Source organism: Onthophagus taurus, chromosome 8 (genome assembly GCF_036711975.1).
Source record: "Onthophagus taurus isolate NC chromosome 8, IU_Otau_3.0, whole genome shotgun sequence".
Lineage (NCBI taxonomy): Eukaryota > Metazoa > Arthropoda > Insecta > Coleoptera > Scarabaeidae > Onthophagus > Onthophagus taurus.
Window position 1 is genome coordinate 1,268,477 of NC_091973.1, and position 27,114 is coordinate 1,295,590.

General features: G+C 36.0%; 1 protein-coding gene across 12 annotated transcripts in view; it reads right to left on the reverse strand.

Moving 5' to 3' along the window:
• LOC111414703 (agrin-like) overlaps positions 1 to 27,114 on the reverse strand; it is a 136,278-nt gene that overhangs the window by 32,386 nt on the left and 76,778 nt on the right. For 6 of the 12 annotated variants that reach the window (XM_023046147.2, XM_023046170.2, XM_071198783.1 and 3 more), the window contains exons 2-3: positions 26,022 to 26,752; positions 9,426 to 9,461 (exon numbers count right to left, since the gene is read on the reverse strand). The exons of 2 other annotated variants lie outside the window; for them this stretch is intronic. In XM_023046147.2, the coding sequence (XP_022901915.2) occupies positions 9,426 to 9,461; positions 26,022 to 26,589 (604 nt within the window). In that variant the 5' untranslated portion in view covers positions 26,590 to 26,752. Of the gene's footprint in view, positions 1 to 9,425; positions 9,462 to 26,021; positions 26,753 to 27,114 lie in introns of those variants that run through there. 4 more of the 12 variants (XM_023046177.2, XM_023046154.2, XM_071198784.1 and 1 more) reach the window with 2 other exon arrangements.

Here is a 27,114-nt window from a genome sequence, read left to right on the forward strand (position 1 = left end):
ATCTTTACCAATTATTAATAAAAGCATCTACTTTGTAATGAAAAAGTTCGTTTTGAAAAATCTCCTTTAATATTTGAGAAAAAAGTATTAAAGTGAAGGTCCGATTTTTAATATTTTCAGAATTAAGATTAAAAATTTCTAAAAAATTTATTCGTTGGAATATATTTATGATATATTTATCAATTATTAATAAAAGCATCAATTTTGCAATAAAAAAATCTATTTTGAAAAAACACCTTTAATTTGTGAGAAAAAAATTATTAAATTGCAAACGGTTTTTAAAAATTAATTCTTTGTATAATTTTTATGAAATTTTTATAAATTTACTAATATTTTTAATATTTTTTAAATTAAGATTAAAAATTTCTCAGAAATTATTTATGAAATGTTGTAAAATCACCTTTTAATTTTTTGAATGAAATAAAATATCTAAAAAAAAAAAATTGGCTTATAATTCATTTTTAGTTCGGCAAGTGTTTTAAGGTGTTTTAAAAAGTAGTACGTCATTGTTGAACACGTCCTTTTGGGTATTAGCAATTTTTCTTAGGGTAAGTTGAAAAGAATCAGAAGTAGTTTAAAAGGGAATTGATGGGGAAAGGGGAGGTGACGATGTAGAAAGGGTGGTATATGAGAGTAGAATTTCGGGTGTACCACCCGAAAACGAACCGTTATTTTCGGCGTCCGTAGGCGGCCATAAATCGGAAGCCGGTTCGGATTTTCACGCGCGCCGCCCGTATTTTCCATTGTGCACCTCGGATTTCGATTTGCCATTAATTACGAAGGCCGGCGAATCAAGTGTAAATTTCGACCTATTGTTTACTTAAGTTCTATTTCATCCGGACTGGGATTCCGCGAGGCAGCCGCAACGGCAGATGTTGCTGAAACGGCCCGAAACGACGGCGTTTTCCAGGGGATGCGGCCCGCATGTCACTGGCAGTGGCGCAGGATGGCGCTTTCGGGACCATTTATTACCACAACACACGGCTCGGACCCCGTATGGACACGCGAACGCTTCTGATCAAAAGACCTTTATCAACCTCTCTACCCCGGTCCATATTCAACACCATCGTCCACCCCTCCCGATCCCAAAAGAACTATCTCGCAAACTCCAAAGGTGGCATAAAAACTCCTTTTGTAATTTATCTAAAATTTTGAGTAAAATAAATACAAAAAGTTTTTGATAAATAAAGCCTTGTCACCAAAAACGTATTGAGGCTCGAAATATTCAAGTGTAAGGCGAAAGGGGAAGGGTACAATTACAGCATAAGAATGGGTTTAATTAAAGGCGATGTAAGTGTTTCGTGGCGGCCGGAGAACCCCGAGAGGGGGGAGTCAGTTTAAACAGCTGTTGGGGAGTTGGGATTTGATGAAGAAAGTAAGCGCTGGGGTTTTGTCTAAATAGTGCCCGTTATGTATATCAACTTGTTGGGAAATTAAGGCAGTTACCGTAACACGTAGCTAGGTGTACTTTCGCGAAGCTGCTTTGCTCTCCGGGATAAAAGATGAGACCGATCTAAGGCGACGAGTTTACCCTTTTTTATCCTTCAATCCCCCTCCTCCAATGGTAATTGTCTTCTTTTCTTTCCCGATGTTTCAAATGCCAGCCATCGTTTCATCCCCGATCCACTCGGTTTATCGCACTTTCCCTTCCCCAAATTGCCTCTTTTGATATATACGAGGGAATTTGTTTTCTTTTCTGTATTTCGCGGCAATTTATCGATCGCAATTAGTTACGGTTTGATTTGAAACGACCTCAGATATTATAGTATTGGAACTTCTCATCGATGTGTTTTTTTTTTGGCAAATTTGGAACAAATCTGCCGTGTGAGTTTTGTATCGGCATTGTGAGCGAATAACGACAGGTGGCGCGTTGATCGAATGGGGGTGAATAGTTTTGCGCGACCGTGCGTTTGTTTATTCTAATTGGCAATTACCGAGTTTTATATTAATTGAAACATCCGTCGATTGGTAGCTGCTAATTTGGGAGAAGTGGATTAAATGTGTTATTTTGTAACTGGTGTCTAGGCTATCAAAAGCCAACTCGCCATCGGATAATAGGGGCTTAAGATTTTGAACACATGTTTTCCAAAGATTCCAATTTAGACGGGAAGGAGAAAGGTAGCTAATTAAGGCGACATTTATGCCCGAATGATCCAACAAGAAACAAAAGGGGAGAAGGAGCGAAGGGGTGATTCAGTTTGGAGGATTGTACTCTTCGAGATGATATTGCAAGAAGGGGGATCGAGTTAAATAGCGTTCCCGAGGAAATCTTTAATCCGAGCTTTCATTAATTATTGGGGGATAAGTCCTGTCAAAAGCAGTGGAGTCCTTATCGATTGAAAAATGTGCAACTCGGAGGGAGTCAAGGCACTTCTAACCAGTCGCCCACCTAAGGGTAATCTGTTATACGTCAGCAGGTAGGGTGCCCTCTCCCCTCTTTACAAGAACACTCGGGCAAGTTTCTAACAAGTAGCGGTCGAATAGCAATCAGTATGCAAATGAAAAGCAAAACATAGAGCGTCCGACTTGGACGGGCAGTCGGCGTCGTCAAAATGATTTCCTCTAGAACCCTGAGCTCCAAATCTACCCCCAAACATTCCTATTAATCAAAGGGATACCCTTGGTCCTAATATACAACCCTCCGCTAAATTTACTCTGGCCGGCAAATCGCGTCTCGGCCCAGCTAGTTTCCTAAAAGTCTTTTGAGTGTAATTTAAAACAAAAACTTCCGCGGGGTAATTAAACGTCGCAACTCTCGGCTCATTTTTCTGGAACCCGTAATTAATTTTTACGATTATCAAAAAATGGAAGTGATAAAATTATTATGTGTAACTCAAAATACTGGTATAGCTGCGGTGGAAATGCTGTTGTCATAAAAAGGGGTATCAACATATGTTGTGGTCCACTGAATCGAAGTTGGAGTTATAAAATCGCATCTTTACAAGATTTGGCACGCGAATTTCTATTTTATTACATTTCCGATACGAAAGCAAAAGGACGTAGGACCCTTTGCATTTTCTCCTGTCCTTTTTAGACGAATCTAAAATTGATTTGATTTATACGAAAGCTGTCCCAGCGCATTGCGGAATCCCTCATCCCGGTGTAATTGAATGGAGAAATCAGATTCAGCTTTGACGGATTTACTCAATAAAAATTAGAGGGTGCGAATTGTGGCTCCCTCGATGGGAACCGGCGTCGAAGATATACTCCTGGTTTATGCTAGCCTTATCCCCGGAATGACTATAAATTATCGCAGCTTATTGCACCACCAGTTTGGCGCTTTCCCCAAAATATATCTTTCATGGTCTACTGCGAAAATTGGAAGTTTAAGCCACACCTTTCCCTTTGACAGAAACAAATCGATAGCTCCTTTCGCTCTTTTTCTACAACCTAACTTCTAACGTACACCAAAATTCACTGCACGCTTGCGTATCACATTCTTGCACGTGCGCATACCAAAATTTATTCACCCTTTATTTTCTAATCAAATTTACTTTTAAGTTCTCGGTTAAAAAAACATCCTGTATTTTGATCTTAAAACAATTGAATTAAACAAAAAATAAACTATGAAGTATTGGCATTGGGAAATGATTTGATTTATTTATGGATGAGGCATAAATTGCGATCTAGAAAAATTGAGTTTCGCAAGCGGGGCGCCGATAATTTACCGACGCGGAAAATCTAATATCGAAGGTTTTTTCCGTTGTATTTCCCGCGATTCGTACAAATTACCGTTCACGAGGGCAAACGTTCTGACGGGAGCTCTAGCACGATTTTCATAAGTGAGAATATTTGAAAAATCGGTCGCATTACTCACTTCCGTGTTATTTTTCAATAAAAACCAATCAATTTCGAATTCAAAGAAAACTCCAACTAGCTTTTCCATTAGCGAGAATAAGATAAGATCGCTATCTTGAACTTCGTCCTTTGTTACTTTTGCTAATTATATTTCACTTTGTTTTTGTTATAAACTGTATTTAAATTTACATTCCCCTTTAATTTTTCTCACTACCCTACCACTTTGTAAGACTATCTTCCAACGAAGTTTTCGTTCACAAAGCTCCGATGTTCACTCTTCTGGATAAAATAAACTTAATAACTTTGCTTTTACATTTAATTAACTTTCAACTAGTGACATTTCCTACCCCACAAACCAAAATCCCTTTCAATTTATGCAAGTTTTTTACAAAAAACATTCTTACAGCCACGATAATTATCCTAAATAATCGATAAAACCAAATTATAAGGAACGCTGTGACTTATGACTCCCAGATACTATAATTTTCTTAAATTATACCTGCCCGTCATTTACGACATCATTACGAAACTTTACACTCAACCTAGTTGTTAGTCCAACCTAATCGATTTTAACTCTAAAGCCTACCATTTAACCACAATGATTATTACTTAATTTGACAATTAAATGATTTTATCGTTTATTAAATTATATTCTTATTAATTTCAAAAAATTCAATAAATTGGACTCAAAATGTGCAGAATGATCCACCGAATACGATGAGTATGAGTATTTTGGCAATGGAATAATAAAGTTAGGCACGTTTGAAAATTAAGGTCATAATTTAAAATCAAATAATCATTATAATTAATAAACTGACCGGCAAAAAAAACTGGCCACTATAAATTTGCCACAACTTCAAAGCTGGCTTTCTCTCGAACCGCGCATTCGATGCGTGCTAGGTAGCGTATGTCAGTTGTTTCGAATAGTAAATTGACAGTTGTCAAAGATGCCGTTGTCAATAACTGATGTTGCGCGTATTATTGGTTTAATTGAAGATGGCAAAAGTCAGCGGTACGTTGCCCATACGTTGGGTATACCCCGAACAACAGTTCAGGATGCCTGGAACCGATATGTGGAAACAGGAAATTTTACTACACTCTGAGGAATCGTAGAACGACTGCTGTAGAAACTCGGCATCGTCTTCAAATGGTGCGTGGGGTTGACATAAGTGAAAGAACCATTCGTCGAAGACTTGCTGAAAGTGATCTAACTGCAAGAAGACCTGCCAAAAGACAGCGGCTGCTCCAGAGACATCGGCGAGCACGTCTTCAATTTGGGCGCATACATACGAATTGGGAAATGGAACAATGGGGTAAGGTGCTCTTCACTGACGAGTCCCGATTCTGTCTCCGGTCACCTGATGGTCGAGAACGAGTGTGGAGACGTCGTAATGAAAGGTTTGCGACCTGCACAATTTCGGAAAGAGTACCTTTCCATGGAGGTTCGGTCATGGTATGGGTGGGTATTTCGACGGAAGCGCATACAGCGCTCATCTTTGTTGAAAATGGCACGCTAAATGCCTACCGTTATATCCAAGATATTCTGCAAGAAGCTGTCGTGCCCTATTCCTATTTTATTGGTGACGGATTCATGCTAATGCATGACAATGCGCGACCGCACGTAGCACGTGTGGTTAGCGAATATCTTGATGAGGTGGGTATTGAACGGATGGAGTGGCCAGCGTGTAGCCCGGACCTTAACCCTATCGAACATCTTTGGGACCAACTTCAGAGACGCATTCGTCGTCGTCCTGTCCTACCGGACAACCTTCAGGAGTTACGAATTGCTCTTGAAGAAGAGTTTACCGCAATTCCTCAGGAATCAATTACGAACCTAATCAGTTCGATGCCGCGTCGACTACATGACGCTATTTTGGCTTTTGGGGGCACACACGCTATTAATTTTCGTTATTATTAACTATTACATTAAATTAAATTTGTTTTCTTGTTTATTTGTCTTTGTTTTTACCGCATATTAAAACTGAGAACAGATGTAAGTGCTTCTGCAAAACTGTTTCGGGTGTCCAGTTTTAGTTTTCAAGGCTAGTGATTTAAGGCACCACTTTTAACAATGATTAAAAATCTGTATAGGCCTTCTTTGGAAATTCCTGGCCACACCATCACAGAACCACCATCGAAACTTTCGCGTTTCATAATCGTATAGTCCACAAATCTTTCATTTCAACGTCTTCATATTCGCTCCTGACTATCGGGTGATAGTAGACAAAACCACTACTCATTCCTCCATTGCTTGATCTCCCAATTCACATGTAAGCGCGCAGATTGAAGACGCGCACGTCGATATCTAGGAAGCAGCCTCGGCCCTTTGGCAGCCTTCTTGCAGCCAGACCAGTTCTAGCAAGTTTTCAGCAAATGGTTCTCTCACTGATATCAACAACACGCACCATTTGAAGACGATGCCGAGCCTCTGCAGCTGTCGTTCTACGATTGCTTAGAACAATAAAACGGTCATCAGCTACTATCGTCACTCATCTTGATTTCACAGGCGATCGCTTTAAAATACTGCATCTTCGTTAGTAACAGAGATAATAGAATGAATAAAAAAAGAAAATGCTCAGAAAAGATTGGGCTACTGTTTGATTCCAGGTAATACCCTCTGCTGTAGCAGCTGCACCCCACAGGGTGTTACAAATTTCGAGAATAAAAGTTTTTCTCATTTTTCTCATCCCGTATATGCTCAAATTAAAATCTGAACGAAAATTTCTATGGCAGGATTATTACAGAAGAATCAACCTTTCCATCAAAAAAAAAAGAAAGCCAGCTTTGAAGTTGTGGTAAATTTATAGTGGCCGGTTTTTTTTGCCGGTCAGTTTATATTGTTTTGTATTAATTGAAAATAAATCTGATCAAATACGAGAAATTTTACATATTAATGCTACATGTTAAATCCTGAAGATGGTTGAGACCGAAACTAGTCAAAATCTTTTGTGCCATTTTAATACTCTTATTATTTCTGGATTATTTTTAGTTAAATGTAAACAATTTCTATATAAAACATAAGAAAAAAATGAAAATATTTTTTGTAAGTGCTTATTCATTAAAGAGTTCTGAATTCTGAATTCTGTAGTAGCTAATCGTATAAAATCAACACAGTGAAGTAGAAGAAAGGGATCGTCGTCGACGCCTTTTGTGAGAATTAATTAAGGTTTTATCCTGAAATTAAGGGAAGCTTTTTAATTAGTTATTATTTCGAGTATAGATAACAATACGGAACGTTTTGCGAAAAAAAAAGGGGGACCATTGATTATGCAAAAAAGCTGACACGTTAACGCCGTTCGGTGATTGATAATCTAAACGGCGTAGCCTGATTGATTGAAATTTTCAAATAGTGTGAAGTTGGCAGTTCGCGCGACGCCGAGGAAAGTTCTTATCGTCGTCACACCCTAATAATTCGCATCATTTTAAACACGACGCAAACCGTTGCGACGCTTCGTAACGCTCGCTCCACCCAAAACATCCTGAAAATTAATTAATGCGATTTTTTTTCAGCGACAGGTAAATTGAGATAAAAGCTTGAAACACTGAATTATAATAGAAAAGTTTGGGCCGCACGAACTTTCTGAACACAATTAGGAAAATTCTTAACTGCATTACGAGTTTAATGGGTAAAAATGTTAAATATTGCAGACGTTTATTTATTTATCATCATTCTTTCTCAAATGCTCTTTAAAACTTAAAATGATAAATAAAACGTATTTAGGTTCATTTTGGTACCAATGAGTAACTTGACAAATGAGAAACATTAGCCTCTGCACCTAGACAAGTTTATAACCTCTGTAGCCAAAGACCTATGACCTCATCCTCCAGGAAACCCTTCACTATCTCATACTGGCCGCAAACTTAAATGATGACCATCGTGGTCTGGGCCGTTCACCAGTTTAATTCGGTTAACTCCGAACGGGAGCCGCTTAAAAGTTTTATTTATCATTAGGTTTTTGGGGTTGTCCACGAGCGAGAAACCGGACCTTTTGTTGCCAGCGTGTCCGGGAGGATGTGAAAAGCGCGCAACTGTAATAAAATAGTCATGATATAATGGTGATGGCGTCGGAAAAACTCGGCCCTATTTAAACGGGTTAAATGGACCTGAATTCGCGACAACGTCCCCTTGAAAGGTCTCCGCGATGCGCATAAAACCGGATTAATGAATGCCCAGATATTTCATTACTCTAGATTAATTAAAACTATGATCTATGACGACGGAAGTTTTCCTTTGATTTTTATTTGCACACATATGAGAACTGAACATTTTTCACGTTTTTTATTTATTCATTCGTTACATCATTTAGCTTAATTCAAGTCTGGTTTTTATTCGAGGACGACCTTGGAATTGTATAGCCTCGCTTTCGACCAAGGCTATACTTTGGTTGCAATTTCATTCTCACCTTGTTATAGATGATATATAAATAACAATTAAAATAATGACAGGATTAAAATCTTTAGAGAAGAAGTCGTGCAGATCTAACCGGTAGAAAATCGTATTATGCAAAACTTATGTTGTGACATGAATTAGTCGCGGTTCTTTTTTGCGACGACGTGAAGGCGCCAGCTCCTTAATTAGTGAGACGCCAAAGGAAAAAGCTGGCTAATCGCGTAAGATTCCTGGGCGTATTTATGACGGGCAGATGTAGACGATAACGCGTATTGATCCGTTGGAACAATTTTTAACGCCTGTACCAATTATAATACATTATGACGTGCATTTAGCTTTCCGTTTGAAACACGCCGAACATACGTTTTTGTCATCCCACCCCGCCTAGTTCGGCGACAACTTCCAATTTCGGCGTTGCTTTTGACAACAAAGCCCGGCCAAAGTGCATTTTGCCAGCAATTATTGTCCTCCATCGCGAACCGTAATTTTGCGCGAAATGGCGTCGTCGTCCACCCCTCGATCTTCTAGGATGGGGGTTTCCCCTCCCTTCTACACCCTTCGTGCTAATGATTTCATAAAGGATACCCAGCTTAATACACCGACTCTACTCGATTAATAAAGGTTACGAGAAATATTGTTTGATCGCTAATCGACCTACCACCCGTTTTCAGTAATCACCGACCCTTGCCTTTCCAAACGTTGGCTGCTCTGCCAACTCTATTCAACCAGGACTTATAAGAATATCTCCTTTATTACACTCCGTAATCCTACAATTTTGCTACAAGAAGCCTTACTTTAGTTTTAAATCGAATTATATTTAGATCATACCTAAACCAATTATTTACATAATCGATAAACTTTATTGTCTCCTTCCTCAGCTAAATGTAGGGGGTTGAAAATATCCCGAGACGTGTCACTGGATTTTCGAGACGGTTGGTGATAGAAATATCGTTCATATCGCGGACGAGAAGGGTATTGTGACATGTGCGGTCCCACGGAAACATTGAGTAAGTGGCAGGATGTATGCTTTTAGAGGGGCATCAAAAAGGAGGAAATGAATTAAAAATATCGCCCGCCCGGAAAAGATGAAAAGATATTTTCCGGCACCATTTTTCTCCGACGATTGGGCGCGGGTCTTTTATAATATTTAAAAAGGTTTCTGGAATAGGCGTCGCCCTCCCGGTACGAGGAATGAAATAATATTTTGACGGTTCCGTAGGATTTCGCCAGGACTTACCTTCGATAAATTGTTGCTTCGGCTTATGAGCTGAATCTAGAAAAGAAAAAAATCGGTGTAAAAAAATTATTTGTATATCTAACTCATTCATTTTACGCAATCTCTGCGATAATGTCATGCATTTTTCTTTGTAGTGTATAATCAATAACCAGAAAAAAATATGGGGATAAATAAAATGAAATGAAATATACTAAAAAAATGTATGGGATATTATTTTGTCATTCCTATAAATCCTTTGCGGAATTAATAGATCAAAATAAGTGGACATTCAAGGGGTATTCTAACTGTCACTAGAACTTTGATAAATGGCTTATACCGAGCCGGCGGTGTTGTGAATAATTATTTCACCATTTGATAATAAAGACAGCGCTCTAGATTTGTGACCATAATACACGTACGATTTACCCTCAAATTTACCCACTCATAAGGGCGGAGATATTCTTTTACAAGCATAAATATCCAGGTAACCGGCGCAACTACATTTGTCTCAGTAAATCGACTAAAATTATCTCGAACACAACAATAATTTCTACAAAGTAGTTTCGAATGGCATGCGCTGCATCGAATTGAACGGCACCCGAAGGGGACGAGTATAAAAATCTTTACAACGATCTGGGGAAGTTCCATTTACCGTTTCCTTGCTCCACAGGAGAAATGTAGCTGCATTTCTTCTCTGCAAAGCTACATGCTTCGAATAATATTTCGGATAGACACCGCAATAATTCGATATTTCAACTCCAACCTTATCTCGTAATTATATTACCTCACACATTTCCAATTCTTTATTCTCTTATATTCACTATATACAGGGTGTCCCAGACCACCCGTATCAGCCAATTTATTCGGAAACGGTGAGTCCTAGAGAGTTGAAATAAAAAATTCGTCAACTAAAGCAGACACCCTCCTTCTAGATAGTGTGTTACGACCGACCAACAACATCCGGAAGTGGGTGCAATTGAGTAGTACTTTAATATTTTATATGTAAAGAGGGGTCAATTACGATATCATCGTAAAGAACTCTTCAATAGAAATCTCTTTCGCTTGAAAAAAATTTTTATATTGCTAATCGTTTTCGAAATAATAAACCCTAATTGTTGGTACTTTTTACCGGTGTTATTTAAGTTGACAAATAGATGTCGCTATTCGTCGTTTTGAAAAATCGTGTAATTTAGAAATGGCTGGTTAATAACAAGAAATTGTTTTTACTAACAAAATGAATAAAATAACAAGGAGTTTTTTTTACCACAGAAGAATATTACAAAACACTAAATAATAAAACTTAATAAATTAAAGTAAAAATACCAGTTCTTATTAAACAAATGAATAAAATAACTATGGAAAGGAATTATTTGGACGACAAAACGACACAAAACGCTCAATCTAATAAAAAATTAACAAAATCAAGATAATAAAGATTATAAATGTTCAAATTGTCTACCATTTTGAGCAACACATTTTTCAAGCCGGAGCCTTACACTATCTACCGCATTTAAAATTTCTCTTGCACTTAAATTCTGACACGCTTCTTGAATTCTGTTCTTCATTTCTTCCTTTGTTGTTGGTCGATGTTTATAAACTAAATTCTTAAGTCGACCCCAAAGATAGAAATCAAGAGGGGTCAAATCGGGTGATCGTGCTGGCCACGCCACACAACCTCCTCTTCCAATCCATCGCCCAGGGAATTTTTGGTCACAAATCGCACGAGATACCGCAGCATAATGTGCTGGGCAGCCATCTTGTTGTAGCCACAATCTCCTCCTTATTGCTAGTGGAATGTCACCCAACAAATCATGCTGCAATGTGCCAGCAAGAAATTCCGCATACCTGCGACCATTGAGAGTGCCATCAAAATAAAAGGGCCCAATTATGGTGTCGCCCAAAATCCCGCACCACACATTTAGAGACCACAGATTTTGATTGTTCATTTCAACCATCCAATGGAGGTTAACTTCTGACCAGTAGTGGGCATTGTGCAGGTTTAACTGCCCATTACTTTTAAATGTCGCTTCATCTGTCCAAAGGACATTCCGATGAAAAAATTGAGTTTGGCCTAATAACCAATTACAAAATTGTAATCGGTTATTAAAATCTTGATCTCTTAATTCTTAGCAAAGATTTACATGATAAGCGTAAAATTTATTTTCTTTTAATATCCGTTGGACTGAGCTCTTGGTGATATCGAATTCCCTTGCCATATCACGGACGGATAAATGAGGGTATAAGTCAACACCGGCTATTACCTCCGCTGTTCGATTGTCTTGCACGGTTCTTTTTATTCTGTGTCTGATGTTGTGATTAGGACGAACTACCCCAAATCGCTTAACTCTACAAGCAAGACGACTGAAGACATGACGACTTTGCTGTGGTCGGTAAGGAAAGCGCTCGGCATACAATCTTTCGGCAGCCCGAAAATTTTGTCTGCATTCCCCCAATAACATCAACATGTCATACGCTTCTTCATTGTTGAAAGGCATGTTGATGTTTAAATAAAATTCTAATTAGTTGTTCAAGATAAATACGAAGAATTGATAACTGCTAGTTTCACAAAGTTGACGTTCTGTCAATAACAATTAAATAATTTTATTTTTTTTTTATAATTTTTAATTTATTAAGTTTTATTATTTAGTGTTTTGTAATATTCTTCTGTGGTAAAAAAAACTCCTTGTTATTTTATTCATTTTGTTAGTAAAAACAATTTCTTGTTATTAACCAGCCATTTCTAAATTACACGATTTTTCAAAACGACGAATAGCGACATCTATTTGTCAACTTAAATAACACCGGTAAAAAGTACCAACAATTAGGGTGGATTATTTCGAAAACGATTAGCAATATAAAAATTTTTTTCAAGCAAAAGAGATTTCTATTGAAGAGTTCTTTACGATGATATCGTAATTGACCCCTCTTTACATATAAAATATTAAAGTACTACTCAATTGCACCCACTTCCGGTTGTTGTTGGTCGGTCGTAACACACTATCTAGAAGGAGGGTGTCTGCTTTAGTTGACGAATTTTTTATTTCAACTCTCTAGGACTCACCGTTTCCGAATAAATCGGCTGGTACGGGTGGTCTGGGACACCTGTATACAGGGTGGTTCAGTTTTTAATCGGGAAACTTTACTAGGACGTAGTACTTGCCAAAATAACACAAGTTTTTTATATAAACATAGGGTCGCAACTCTTTTGTTTTCGAGCTATGAGCGATCAAAGTTGAGCTAAAAATTTACATTTTATTATTTATTTCGGCTATAAGTAAACCGAAGAATTTGAAATTTGGCATGTATTTACTACTGGTTAACATCTTGTTTTCTAGCATACCTTAAGCTTCCCTAGCGCCCTCTAAGGGGATGAAATTCACCACCCCCTTAGTTCTTTTTAGAAGAACTTTTTAACGCCATGGAGTATTAACATAAAAAAATATTGGTTATAAAGCTCATTCTTTAATGGTACTTTTTTGTCTCTTTAGTTTTTTTCCTAAAATTGATAGTTTTTGTGTAAAAAAATGGAATGTCGTGCCATGTACCGCCATGCTTAGCTAAAATTACTCTAAAAGTTGGCTTTGATTTTCAAAAAACAATTTATGTTTGTATTGAGACGAGCTGTTAGTTACGTTAAATCCTCTTAATTGTTGACAATTATTGAAAATATTTCTTGATTGTTATTAAGTAAAAGTATCATTATTTTTTTATTGTTGATCATTGTTTAAAAAACTACGAAAAATTGATCATGCCACGATTATTTTCGACAGAAGAATACGCAGACATTCATTTTATTTATGGTTTTTGTGATGGAAATGCGGAAGCGGCATCTAGAGAATACGCTAGAAGGTTTCCTAATAGAAGATGTCCTGATCCTCAGGTATTTATCAATACACATCAACGTTTTCGACAATATGGTTTAAATACCCAGCAAGTACGAAATAATCAAAATAACAGAAACCAAAGAGCAATTTTAAACCTTTTTGATAATGACAGCACATTAAGCAGTCGCATAGCTGCTAGACTACTTCAAGCTCAAAATTTACGAGTCTCAAGAAGTACAATTTTACGAACTCTGAAGAAGGACCACAGGAAACCCTATCGTTTTCAACCTGTACAAAATTTAAGACCTGAAGATGGTCCTAAAAGAGTAACTTTCTGTAGGTGGTTTGTACAGTCTGTTGAACGTGACCAAAATTTTTGTAAGAAGATTTTGTGGACAGATGAAGCCACGTTTACAAGAAGGGGTGTCGTAAATTACCATAACTTACATAGTTGGGAGCATGAAAATCCCCATGCAATACGTCCAAAAACCTACCAAACAGAGTTTAGTTTTAATGTGTTTTAATTTTTTGCCACCTCGTTTGAACGCAACGATGTTTTTAAATTTTTTGCAAAACGATTTGGCGGAATGTTTATCGGACGTTCCTCTAGGTGATCTGGAGCAACATTGGCTTCAGATGGATACGTGCATGGTGTAACGCACGTTATGGACATAGACGGATAGGACGACTAGGTCCTGTCAATTATCAAGAGGCAAACCGAGGTCCCGTTGCCTGGCCACCAAGGTCTCCTGATCTTAACGTTTTAGATTTTTTTGTGTGGGGCTATATGAAAAATCTAGTTTACGCCGCTCCAATAAACACTCGGGAAGAACTGTTGGGAAAAATAAAAGACGCTGCTAACACTTTAAGGAACAATCCGTTTCAAATATTAGCAGCAGTTAATTCTGTTGTTACAAGATGCCAAAAATGCATTGATAACAATGGCATGCATTTTGAACAATTTTTAAATTAATTGTGTTTATTTTTGTAATGAGTTTTTTTGATAAATTTGTTTCATTTTGATTCTTAATTAGTTTTCTGTTTGTTTTTTAACATTTTTCTCTTGTAATTTCCATTTTTTTAGTATACTATTTAATTTATTATTAAATGTTACTTATCTTTTGAATGATTATTTTAACTTAAATTTAATTAAATTTTTTATTACTTTAATGAGAAAACAAGTCAAGAGACGAAATCGTAAATAATTTGTGTTATTGTGTTAGCCCAAAATCCTGGTAAGTTTACATCTTCCATAGCCAACTTAAAATTTAGTTTTTTATTTGTAGGTAGCGCTTTGCCGCGCAATGTAACATATTTTATTTTTTTACGCAAAAACTATCAATTTTAAGAGAAAAACTAAAGAGACAAAAAAGAACCACTAAAGAATGAGCTGTACAACCCATATTTTTCTATGTTAATATTGCATTGCGTTAAAAAGTTCTTCTAAAAAGAACCAAGGGGGTGGTGAATTTCATCCCCTTAGAGGGCGCTAGGGAAGCTTAAGGTATGCTAGAAAACAAGATGTTAAGTAGTAAATACATACCAAATTTCAAATTCTTCGGTTTACTTATAGCCGAAATAAATAATAAAATGTAAATTTTTAGCTCAACTTTGATCGCTCATAGCTCGAAAACAAAAGAGTTGCGACCCTATGTTTATATAAAAAACTTGTGTTATTTTGGCAAGTACTACGTCCTAGTAAAGTTTCCCGATTAAAAACTGAACCACCCTGTATATATAAATTTAATGTTATATATAAATAATAAAAAATATACGGCGTATATAGTGTGTTAATTAATTATCGTACCCGACGTTATTATTGCAAGTATGCAACCAACATCACAGACGTCGTATTGCAATACGCAAATCGTGATATTGGTTGCATACTTGCAATGAACGTCGGGTACGATAATTAATTAACACAATTATTACGATTGGTATTATAATACACGAAATTTATATTCACACAGGAATATATTCAAATTACTTCATAAGGAAGAAAAAAGTTGGTAACGCTAATAAAAGTTAATTGGTGTGAATCAAATACAAAAAAATGGGAGCTCCTATAAAAAGTGGGTATATTGCGACAATATTACTAAGAATGGTTTAAAAAAAAACATTTTATTTTAGAATATTTAAAGGTTTTCATTAGAGTAGTACTTTTTGTTTTCGTTTTATGGTAGTAAAAGTAACCGAAGCCTGACTAAAAATTCTCTTTTGAGTGAGAATGCTAAATCGAGTGAATCTTTTATAAAAGGAATGGGAGAAGCCGATTCTTCGGGGTTTGGAGGTCTTTAAGAAACCGGAGGGCGATTGCGAAATGTCTTCGCTAGTCTCCGGTTCATTTACATCAATCAGGTGCAGCCGCCGGTTTCTCAACGAAGAAAAGAAAAATACTAACCGTGTTATTACAAAATGCGAATCGGAATTTAACCTTGCAAAAAACTTTCGAATAATTTTTCGTGTTATAAACATGAGTTTCTGTTTTGTTGCGACAAATCAATAAATATACGGAGACTTATTTAAATATTAATAAATGCGTGTCAATTTGGTTCGAATAAAGTTTTGTACTAAGTGTCGATTATTATCTGATTTTGACGAATACAAATGGAATTCTATGTTATTTCTGTACAAGCAGGAACGTTTCATTTTTTAAACGATCCCCACAGACCATTTAATACGACTAAATAAATTATGCGCCGTTCATTTCAACGAACCGGCTACCATCAAAACCAAATTACATCACACGGTAATTTTGAAGGATTTATTGTGTTCGTTAATGCGATTGTTTATAATAATTGAGATAAATCAATACCTGAACGAACTCTGTTTCAGTTTTGAAAGGGTCACATTGTGTATTTATTACAATACGGACTCTACAAAAGTTAATATGTTGCTATATTATAATATAGGCTCGTTATGTTGATAATAATATATTTTACCCCTCCGGGAAAAAGAAAATCCACTCTAAATTATTATATTTTTGTTTAATCCAAATAATTTAATTTCAAAAAGTTATTACAATATAGTTTAATGGGATTTTTCAAATTCATTTTAAAACATCGTAAGATCAATTTTACACATCGTTATATCAACCAGCAATATTGCGAACTACCCTGCTGCAATATCTAACAATGTAATATAATGTCAGATATAAAATGTGAAAACCACTAAAACTCGTGGTTTGTGAGAAAAGGTGATCAAATTACTTCAAAAATTTTTCTGTGAATAGATAAAAGTTTTAGTAGATAATCAAATTAAATTAAACAAACATGTGATACATTAGGTGTGATAATAACAATATATTTTGATGTTATCAGAACGTTGATTAATGTGAGGTAATCTGTAATTTAGATATAGCAACAACCCCTTAAGTCAACCCCTTTTGTCTATTTCCCGGATCATAACTATCTAATAGTCGATGTAGAATATTTGGCCACATACCCGCTTGAAATCAATTGGCCATTACAAGCGACGTCGTTTGGCGTTTAATTGTTATCTACTAAGTGTATTCCCGAGGGGTGGTGGTTGAGGGGTTCTCGACCCCAATACTATTTCAGAGTAATTTACCGTTTACAGTCCAGAACGTGAATCGCAATTGAAGGCATTTTGTTATCTGACCCGCTCGCTACAAAATGGAGACCTCATAAAATCGGGGGACTCCCCGAAAAAAACACGAATAAAATATACAAAAAAACCAACCGGCGATTTGGATAGATTCGACGGTTTAATTGCCCGTTTATGCCCAATAAAACAATAATAAAGTTTAATTATTATTAGAAATTTAAATGGTGGCTGGTGATAAAAATAGTCAACCTCCGGCGTGTTTTATCGTTTTTGGGGAAGGTTTCCGTTTTCTCTCTCCCCCCGTTCAGATGAATAACCTATAAATTTCGACCCCTGGGGCCAATAAAGTATTAAACTTTTCGCCCCCAAGTGTTCCATAGCGCGTAACCCTTCCTATTCTATTCTAATTCACTATTGATCTTCCATAGTTTTAAAACATATTCCTGATTCATATTAAATACAATGTTTTTCATTTCTTGCAAAAATTTTATTTCTGGTTTTATCGAAATTTAAATTATTAAAATAAAATTAAATTAATTATTATTAAATTTTAATTAAATTTTAAGTATTCTATTTTTGTATGAGATATATAAATAGATAAGTAGATAAAAAAAATTTGGAGCAGAAGATGTTATTTTGAGTTTTGTCAAAAAGTATAGCTTATACAGGGTGTCCCGTTAAGCGTACGGAGCGGCTGTATCTCTAGAACGGTAAGACCAAGAGGTTTGGGAAAAAAATAATTATAAGCAAAGTGTATAGAAGAAAATGTTAAAAACTCGAGTGCCATCAATCGGATCCAGTTACCTCATCGAGAAAAACAAATCACATTATCATGGTAACTGTAAACATGTCATTTACTAACGCAGAAGCGTATGATAGAGCGTATGATGATTTATTTTCAATGTTTCGAATACGATGCAACTGCATGGCAAAAATGTGCAATGCAATTACGACAAAGAAAGACATTTTTCTCTAGAAGTGTTTTTAAGATTACGGAAAACTGGCAACGTGTAGCCCATTCAGACGTCTCTATGAATTCGTAAATCATATATTGGTGCGCAATGTGATCCCACATAATCTGGGAACTCCGAAAACAATTGTCCACAAGAGTTCTCAAGAGAATAATATCTCCACCACGTTGTTTTACATCAGGCCTTAACAGATACCGATTATGATAACAGACTGAACTATTACCATTGACTTTTAAATATGATTTGGGCAAATCCAAACCTTTTATCACAAATGCTATGGATGCATGAAGCATCTGTCCACAAGCTGATGTAAACTTGCATAATATGCATTCTTGGTTCGAGCAAAACCCACATTGCTTTCACCCCTTTATCTATTGGGTAGACTAAACGACCTGACTTTTCAAGAAAAACCAATAACCAGGGAAAATATGACAAAACACTAATTACCAGTAAAAACGTGTCCAGGGAAGAGACTTAGCAGCGCTTTTTTTTCGTCGAAACTAGATTAAATAAATGCATCGAGGTTTATGTAAGACATTTCGAACATTAGTGAGCTATTTTTGCCAAAAATTTAAGTTATTCTAAGTGTTTCGGTTTATTTTGTTTTATTATCATTGTTGATGTTTCATTGATCCGTTGGCTTTTCAACACGCCTCAAAAGTAGTTTTGAAGCAGTTCTAAGCTTGGATAAAGTGTGGAGGAAGGTTCTAGATAATAAAATTTTTGTTATCTCTTATTAAGATATACGAATTTTTAACATTTTCTTTTATAATTCGAGAATGGATGGAGATATTGAGATGCGGTTTTCACTAATATTTAGCAAATTTTATGGTGATTAACGGTCTGTGAAGTAAATAGTAACTTTTTTTCAAAAATCACAAAAATATGTAACCGCTGCAGATAACGCCCTATAGCTTATTTGTTTTAAACCAAGCGGTCTTACTGAAAATATCTTTTAAAAGAGCATGAAATGCTCTTTCAAACAAGACCAAAAATATTCAAATCGGTTGAATGGTCCAGGAGATATTAAAATGTAAACATTTGAAAACGTATTGGCCTCCCCCTCCCTTATTATGACAGATATGAAAAATATTGCAAAACAAAAGCGATGCGGTATTATCCAAGCTACTAAATGATGTTGTCAAAGTTATAGCTCATCGTCTAACTTTCTGAGATAGCGGGAATTTTATGTCGGATTTTTATGGCGGTCGAATTACGAACTTCAAAATAATTTCCAGCTATTTCTTTTGCCCACTTTGCTTATAAAGATTTTTTTCCCAAACCTCTAGGCCTTACCGTTGTTGAGATACAGCCGCTCCGTACGCGTAACGGGACACCCTGTATATAGTAAATAGTAGTATATAGTAAAGTATAGCTTAAAGATTCTAGTTTATGATATATAAAATCATATAAAATCAAAAAAATTTTCAAAAAATCATATCACCTGTATTTTTAAGAATCTTGATTTGATATGTATGTTAAATTGTAGCTTAAAAATTGTAGTTTATGATATGATAAAAAATTATACCACCGGTACCACCAAGAATCTACGGACTACCGAAGATTCACAAACCAGACGTCCCCCTCCGCCCTATCGTCAGCGCCATCAACTCTCCAACATACCAGCTGGCTAAACATCTTGCAAAGATTCTGTCCCCCTTTACAGGTAACACGGAATCGTATGTCAGGGATTCTACACATTTTGTGGAATCGGTAAAAGGTGTAAAGCTGGATGCTGGGGATATGTTGGTAAGTTTCGATGTGGAATCCCTTTTTACTAGGGTACCAGTTAAGGATGCTGTAGAGGGTCTTCGCCGAAAACTCATTCCAGAGGGTTTACCAGGATACGTGCCAGATCTGGTGGAGTATTGCTTATCGTCGACGTATTTCAGCTGGAAAGGAGAATTTTACGAGCAGTTCGAAAGGGCAGCCATGGGATCTCCACTATCGCCAGTTATAGCTAATTTCTACATGGAATTATTCGAAGAGGACGCTTTGAAGAAGAGCCAGTGGAAACCAAAACTATGGCTCCGATATGTGGATGACACGTTTGTGATATGGCAACATGGTCAAAAACGGCTCCAAGAGTTCTTGGATCACTTGAACTCTCAACATCCTATGATTACGTTCACCATGGAAATAGAAACTGCCAAAAACCTACCTTTCCTAGATGTGTTGGTCACCAGGACGACAAATGGAGATATAGATCTTGGTGTATATCGAAAGAAGAAGAAGAAGGCATGTTCACATCATCATCCCCAACAGAAGAGGTCCGTGATCCGTACATTATTTAAGCGAGCAGCGAGATTATGTGAAGGAGAGAACTTGAAGAAGGAGCAACACTTTCTACGAGGCGTGCTGCAGAAGAATGAATACACTTCGAGGGACATCAACCAGGCCATCAAGCAGCGAAAGCAGAAAGAGGACACGGTAAGTACAAAACCACTTGGATTTATCTGTCTTCCCTATGTTTCAGGTGTAACGGAACGAATTGCTAGGCACCTCAAGAAGAACGACATCGTAGTTCAAAATTCAGAACACACTCCCGATAGCCAAGGACAAACTAACTCCATTAAAAGGAGCGGGAGTCTATCGACTATCGTGTAGTTGTGGGAAGGTTTATATTGGCCAAACTGGACGCAACGTCGAGTGCCGTATCAAGGAGCATGAGAGGGATGTAAGGCTGAAGAAGATTCAGCAGTCGGCGGTTGCGGAACATTGCCATGCAGAGGGGCACCGAATAGACTTCGAACAATCAAAGTTGCTGGCTAGGGACAACAGATACTACCAAAGACTGACAAGAGAAGCCATAGAGATTCACCGACATAAAAATAACGTCAACAGAGAAGATGGCTGGGAGCTTAGCAGAACATGGAAGATGGTGGTGAACACGAAGACCTCTTCCCGCCTCACACCGGACGCGACGCAATTAGTTATTAATTAGTTTGTAATTAGCGTTAACTGATTATTAATTAGTTTTTCCGACTTATATATAGTTACCGATTTTTTGATCTCGTCACTTCGAACCAGTTTCTGAAGAAGGTTGCAACATGGCATCCGAAACGTCAAACCTTTTATTAAAAGACGCACGGCAAAACCCAAAAGTTTCTAGTGTTAGTTCTAATCTTAGTTTAATATTATTGAAATTTCCAGGAAAAAATTATTAAAAAAGAAATTATCAGATTTATAAATCCAAAATAGGGCGAAATTTAAAAATGTTATATCAAATATGATATATTTGATAAATTGAAGGTTACAGGAAATAAAACCAAAAAAAAAGAAGCAGGGTGTTGCTGACTTTTTGGTGAACACTGTATATTAAAATTAAAAATAATATTTTATTATATAATAGTTGAGTTAAATATAAAAAGCTGAGAAAATAAAAGCGAGGCAACACTGAAAACGTTGCCAGTATGTCAACCTGTAATATAGCCGGCTCAAGAGAAAAATGGTTTGTCCGCTGTATAATACGCTTGTTCACGCTAGTTCCTGTTACAATCTGTCGCTAATTTTATATTTGTAATTAATGTCAGTGTGAGAAATAGGTTCCTTTTTCATTTAAAATTATTAGTTGAGATTTTTAACGGAAGAAAATTCTATATATTTTCTCACAAACATATTGATTCGTTGAAAATCAGTATTCGAGTCTCTCCTTTAAGTAACGATGTCTTTGAAATTCCGGGCCGACTTTTCAAGAGAAAAATCTTATACACAACGTGTCAATTGCAGCTTAATTCATGTGATATGTGAACTGAATATCCCCCGGAGATCCAAGAAAAATTCGTTCCACGTTTATACACGCATATCTTTCATTATTTCCGCTTTTGACTTCACCGGATGAGAACTGTAGCAATTCGTATAAAGGCGTTACGTTAAACGGCGACATAAAGAGGGGTAAATGAAATTTCTGCCAAGACAAACTTAACACAAATTTACTAAAAGTGGAATAACTTCCAATCTTCCTACGATATCTCGAACGTAGTGTGCCTATTTACCTTGTCCGTAAATTAAATTAGAACTCGGAAGCACTTTAAACGCTCTAATACTTTCCAACGCCCGACCATAACTTGCAGATACCCTGCAATTGTTCCAATCTATTGAACTAACTAAACGTTCAACTAACCTCTATTTACTTTATTTTATTTAACAAATCTACAAATGTAACTATCGAAATGATTTTTATGTAAACAGATGAAATTCTATTTTGCATTAAGTACACGAGGATTGAGATAATTATTTCTGTTATTATCCGTTGAGTGAGGAATTTGTTGTGTGTTTGGTGGCGTCAAGTTTGCCAACTGGGAAACGTGAGCCGCAAAGCGATTTCTAGTGACGGATTGGTGGATGCGAACGAGTCAATTATTAATCAATTAAGTAATTCCCTCTCGCGGCGACGTGGCACATTAGTATGCCGAAACGGGAACGGTTTAAAGCAGATAAGTGCTTGTCCATTTCGCCGTTAAAAGACGATAAAAAGTCGTAACGATTTTAATGCGTTCAAACTGTGGTAAATAATCCATATAAATGAATACGTAACGCAGTCGTGGTTGCGGGCGAACCCTTAAAAACGTTCAATACATGTTGTAACATGAGGGTACTGCATATAAAATATGAATAAGTACTCTTATTCCGATGTTCGCAAAACGTTTTCTTGTTTATGCACCGCAACAAATGGGTTTGGGACTCGCTTGTTATTTTTGCCTAGTTGTGCTTAAACAAATACAGTTAAAAAGTCGCTTGCATGCGTTACTCGTTACCACAAACTGAACAGGGTAATTTTGGGAAGTTTCAACAGTTTTAAATTTATTAACTACCAATTAAATTATATATACTGATATATTTGGTGAAGTTTTTTATTACAACATTCAACTTCTTGTTTGGAATTAGGGATATAATGAAGTTTCATCAACTGAATTTGCTTCAATTAAAGTTTCTTGGCAAATTTAAATTTTAAATTAATTTTAAATTTTCGATTAAAAATTAATCGAAGTTTCTACGAAGTTTTTGAAGCAATTTTAAATTATAATATTTGTATTAATGATAATTAACAGAATACATGAAGTTTTTGATAAAACATAAAACAACATTTTTGTAAATTTTAATGAAGTTTAATGTCTAAATTAAAATTTTAATAAAGTTTCATGAATTGAGTTGAAGTTCTAGATACAATTTGAAAGATTGATAAAGTTTCCTTAAATTCGATTGGTTTAGATCGATTTCTTTGTATTAATATTAATTTTTTTTGATTTCAATAAAGTTTTTGTGATTAATATCAAACTTTATGATCAAGACAAAGATTTTGGTAAAGCTTTTTGGGTTGCCTTTAGTTTCATTGAAGTTTCAACGAAATTGAATATTTTGTTTTCAGTGTCAACAAAGTTTTTATGATTTATATCAAACTTTATGATCAAAACAAAGATTTTTGTGCAGCTTTTTGGGTTGCCTTTAGTTTAATTGAAGTTTTAATGAAATTAAATATTTTGTTTTCAGTTTCAATAAAGTTTTTATGATTAATATCAAACTTTATGATCAAAACAAAGATTTTGGTGAAGCTTTTTGGGTTGCGTTTAGTTTCATTGAAGTTTCAATGAAGTTAAAAGTTTTGTTTTCAGTTTCAATAAAGTTTTTATGATTAATATCAAATTTTTATGATCAAAACAAAGTTTTCGGTACAGCTTTTTGGGTTGCCTTTAGTTTCATTGAAGTTTCAACGAAATTGAATATTTTGTTTTCAGTTTCAACAAAGTTTTTGTGATTAATATCAAACTTTATGATCAAAACAAAGTTTTTGATGAAGCTTTTTGGGTTATCTTTAGTTTCATTGAAATTAAAAGGTTTGTTTTCAGTTTCAATAAAGTTTTTACGATTAATATTAAACTGTATCATCAAAACAAAGTTTTTAGTGAAGCTTTTTGGGTTGCGTTTAGTTTCATTGAAGTTAAAAGTTTTGTTTTCAGTTTCAATAAAGTTTTTATGATTAATATCAAATTTTTATGATCAAAACAAAGATTTTCGTGCAGCTTTTTGGGTTGCCTTTAGTTTCATTGAAGTTTTAATGAAATTGAATATTTTGTTTTCAGTTTCAACAAAGTTTTTGTGATTAATATCAAACTTTATGATCAAAACAAAGTTTTTGATGAAGCTTTTTGGGTTATCTTTAGTTTCATTGAAATTAAAAGGTTTGTTTTCAGTTTCAATAAAGTTTTTACGATTAATATTAAACTGTATCATCAAAACAAAGTTTTTAGTGAAGCTTTTTGGGTTGCGTTTAGTTTCATTGAAGTTTCAATGAAGTTAAAAGTTTTGTTTCCAGTTTCAATAAAGTTTTTATGATTAATATCAAATTTTTATGATCAAAACAAAGTTTTTGGTACAGCTTTTTGGGTTGCCTTTACATTCATTGAAGTTTCAACGAAATTGAATATTTTGTTTTCAGTTTCAACAAAGTTTTTATGATTAATATCAAACTTTATGATCAAAACAAAGTTTTTGATGAAGCTTTTTGGGTTATCTTTAGTTTCATTGAAATTAAAAGGTTTGTTTTCAGTTTCAATAAAGTTTTTACGATTAATATTAAACTGTATCATCAAAACAAAGTTTTTAGTGAAGCTTTTTGGGTTGCGTTTAGTTTCATTGAAGTTTCAATGAAGTTAAAAGTTTTGTTTTCAGTTTCAATAAAGTTTTTATGATTTATATCAAACTTTATGATCAAAACAAAGTTTTTGATGAAGCTTTTTGGGTTATCTTTAGTTTCATTGAAATTAAAAGGTTTGTTTTCAGTTTCAATAAAGTTTTTACGATTAATATTAAACTGTATCATCAAAACAAAGTTTTTAGTGAAGCTTTTTGGGTTGCGTTTAGTTTCATTGAAGTTTCAATGAAGTTAAAAGTTTTGTTTTCAGTTTCAATAAAGTTTTTATGATTTATATCAAACTTTATGATCAAAACAAAGTTTTTGATGAAGCTTTTTGGGTTGTCTTTAGTTTCATTGAAATTAAATGTTTTGTTTTCAGTTCCAACATTAAAGTTGGTGATCAAAATAAACATTTTAGTGATGCTTTTTGGGTTGCCTTCATTTTTTGATTGAAATTGATGTTTATTTTAATAAAATGTGTCATAGGTATAAGAAGATGAAGAAAATCAACAAAATCGTTTTTCTCTTAATAAAAATTTTTCGTGGACGACTTAGGGTTTACGTTATAAATTTCGAGGCGACGAAATTTTCAGCCCTTAATTGTGTTCTGAGTGGAGTGTAACGTAAAAAGCAAAGGCCCCGGAGGAAGACAATTATTGACCCTCTTCCGTGCCATCGGGCGGCAAATTTTAAAACTTTACCTCGGCAAAGGAACGACAAGTTCCAAGCAAACCTCTGGAATTTCCTCGCGTTACTTAATCGTTTAATTAAAATGGTGCAAGGCAAAGTTTAGTTGCAAATTTCGTTGCAAGTGAGAAATAATATTTTTGGTAAAGTTTTATTGCACTTACCACAAAGCGAATGTAATCAAGAGATAGTACCCATCCAATTTCAATCAATTCAATTTACACGTTATCGAGCAATTGACTTACCTCAAAACGGCGACATCATGCGAACTTAACTAAATTAGAATTGCCTTTTGAATCGTTTTCATTTTAAAGTGCTTATTAAATCGATTCTTTTTTACACCAACTCATTTTCTATACCAGAATAATAACAGTAATCTAATAGCAGGCGATGGAATAACGAAGTCGATCGATAATCGACAACATCTCTTCAACAATTTATCACTTTACGTACACGACCCCATTTTATTTTGATTAGAAACTATCGCGTACAATGTTTCGAGTTTATAACGTACGTGACGAGGTAAAAATGAATTTTATTGCGAAAACAATGAAATGAGATTGACGGTTTGAACGAATATGATTGCATTTATTGGTGTTTGAGTGAAATACGGGTCTTGGGGTGGATGGTAATATCGATTGTAGAAATTACTTCTAACAACTTTAAAATCAATACGGGGTCCGAAGCAAGCGTCATGTGTTAATGAACCCGGAGGAATGTTGTGTGTACGTTTTTTTATTGCGGAAGCCTTGTCAGACATCTATTATTGATATCGCGTGACAATAAAATGATTTATACGTTCACCGGTAGACGTCGGGAGCGTTTTGCATTTCCCGGAATGTAATTGAGTGGAGCGGTTGCAAATAAGCCGTGCATTTTTTCCATAGCATGCAAAGAGTTAGCGGGGTTGGGTCACCAATAGTTAGTAACGTACAGTTAAAATAGAGGAGAACGCCGGAGACCAACACGAAAACGATGACTAGCAGCACTAGGATCAGTAGGAGGATTGTGGGTTTGCACCATGGGGTCCAGCAGGACTCCGTGGACGTCGCACTCTGCGATCGAGGGTTAACACACCAGCCGCACGTTTCCGAATCGGGCGGAAGTTGGTCGTTGGGCGCCACGACGCTGGTTCCGCCGGCGGCGGTTACGACGACGCCTCTGTAGGCGTTAGATCGAGGAATGAAGCCATCCTCGTCGTCTTCATTACGAAGACCGGCGTCGTGGTAGACGCCGTAAGAGGCGACTACATTCGTGGCAGATTGAGGATTGTTGTACCTCATCGTCGCCTGGTCTTGAGGCAAATCAGTTTTCGGCAAACATTTGCAGCAGGAATCCACCTCTTCTTTACTTTCCGTCTGAAGTGTGTGGTCTAAGCCGTACGTCGGTGGTTCCCGTACGTGCCAAGACGTGTTGTACGTTTGGGGAGCCTGGTGTGTTCGGTAACCGTTCACGTAACCGTCAGGCTTGCAAACCGACGTGGCCACCCTCGCACTAGACATTTCGCTCGCATTAAATCGGATTTAATTTCCACAGTTTAACCGGCTCTGCGAAAACTCGACGACTCCGCCACCGACGCCGACGCGTCGTCGCCTATCGCAAAAAAGTACGCCGCGACTGATCCGACGGCCGCCATTGTTATCTCCACAGTTTCCGGTACTTTACCTGAAAACAAAACAAAACGGCCGATTAGTTCGCTCGGCGGAGTTTGCGTGAAATGTATAAATCGCCGATGTGGCAAAAACGCCGTTTCTCTCCTCTATACCCAGTATAGAAATCGCTTACCGATCGATTTCGCTTCGGGCATACACTCTATATATGTATGTATGTATGTATGTATATCAAAGCGTCATTCAATACATCTCATAATTATTATTGCAATCATTTTTTAATAATAAATTGAAAAGTAAACCTTAAATTTACATATTTGAGGTAAATTTAAATTCATAATATGTAATACTCATACGTTACATACATATAAGCGAAGAGAAGATTTACAACAGTGTTTGCAGGTACACACACATAAA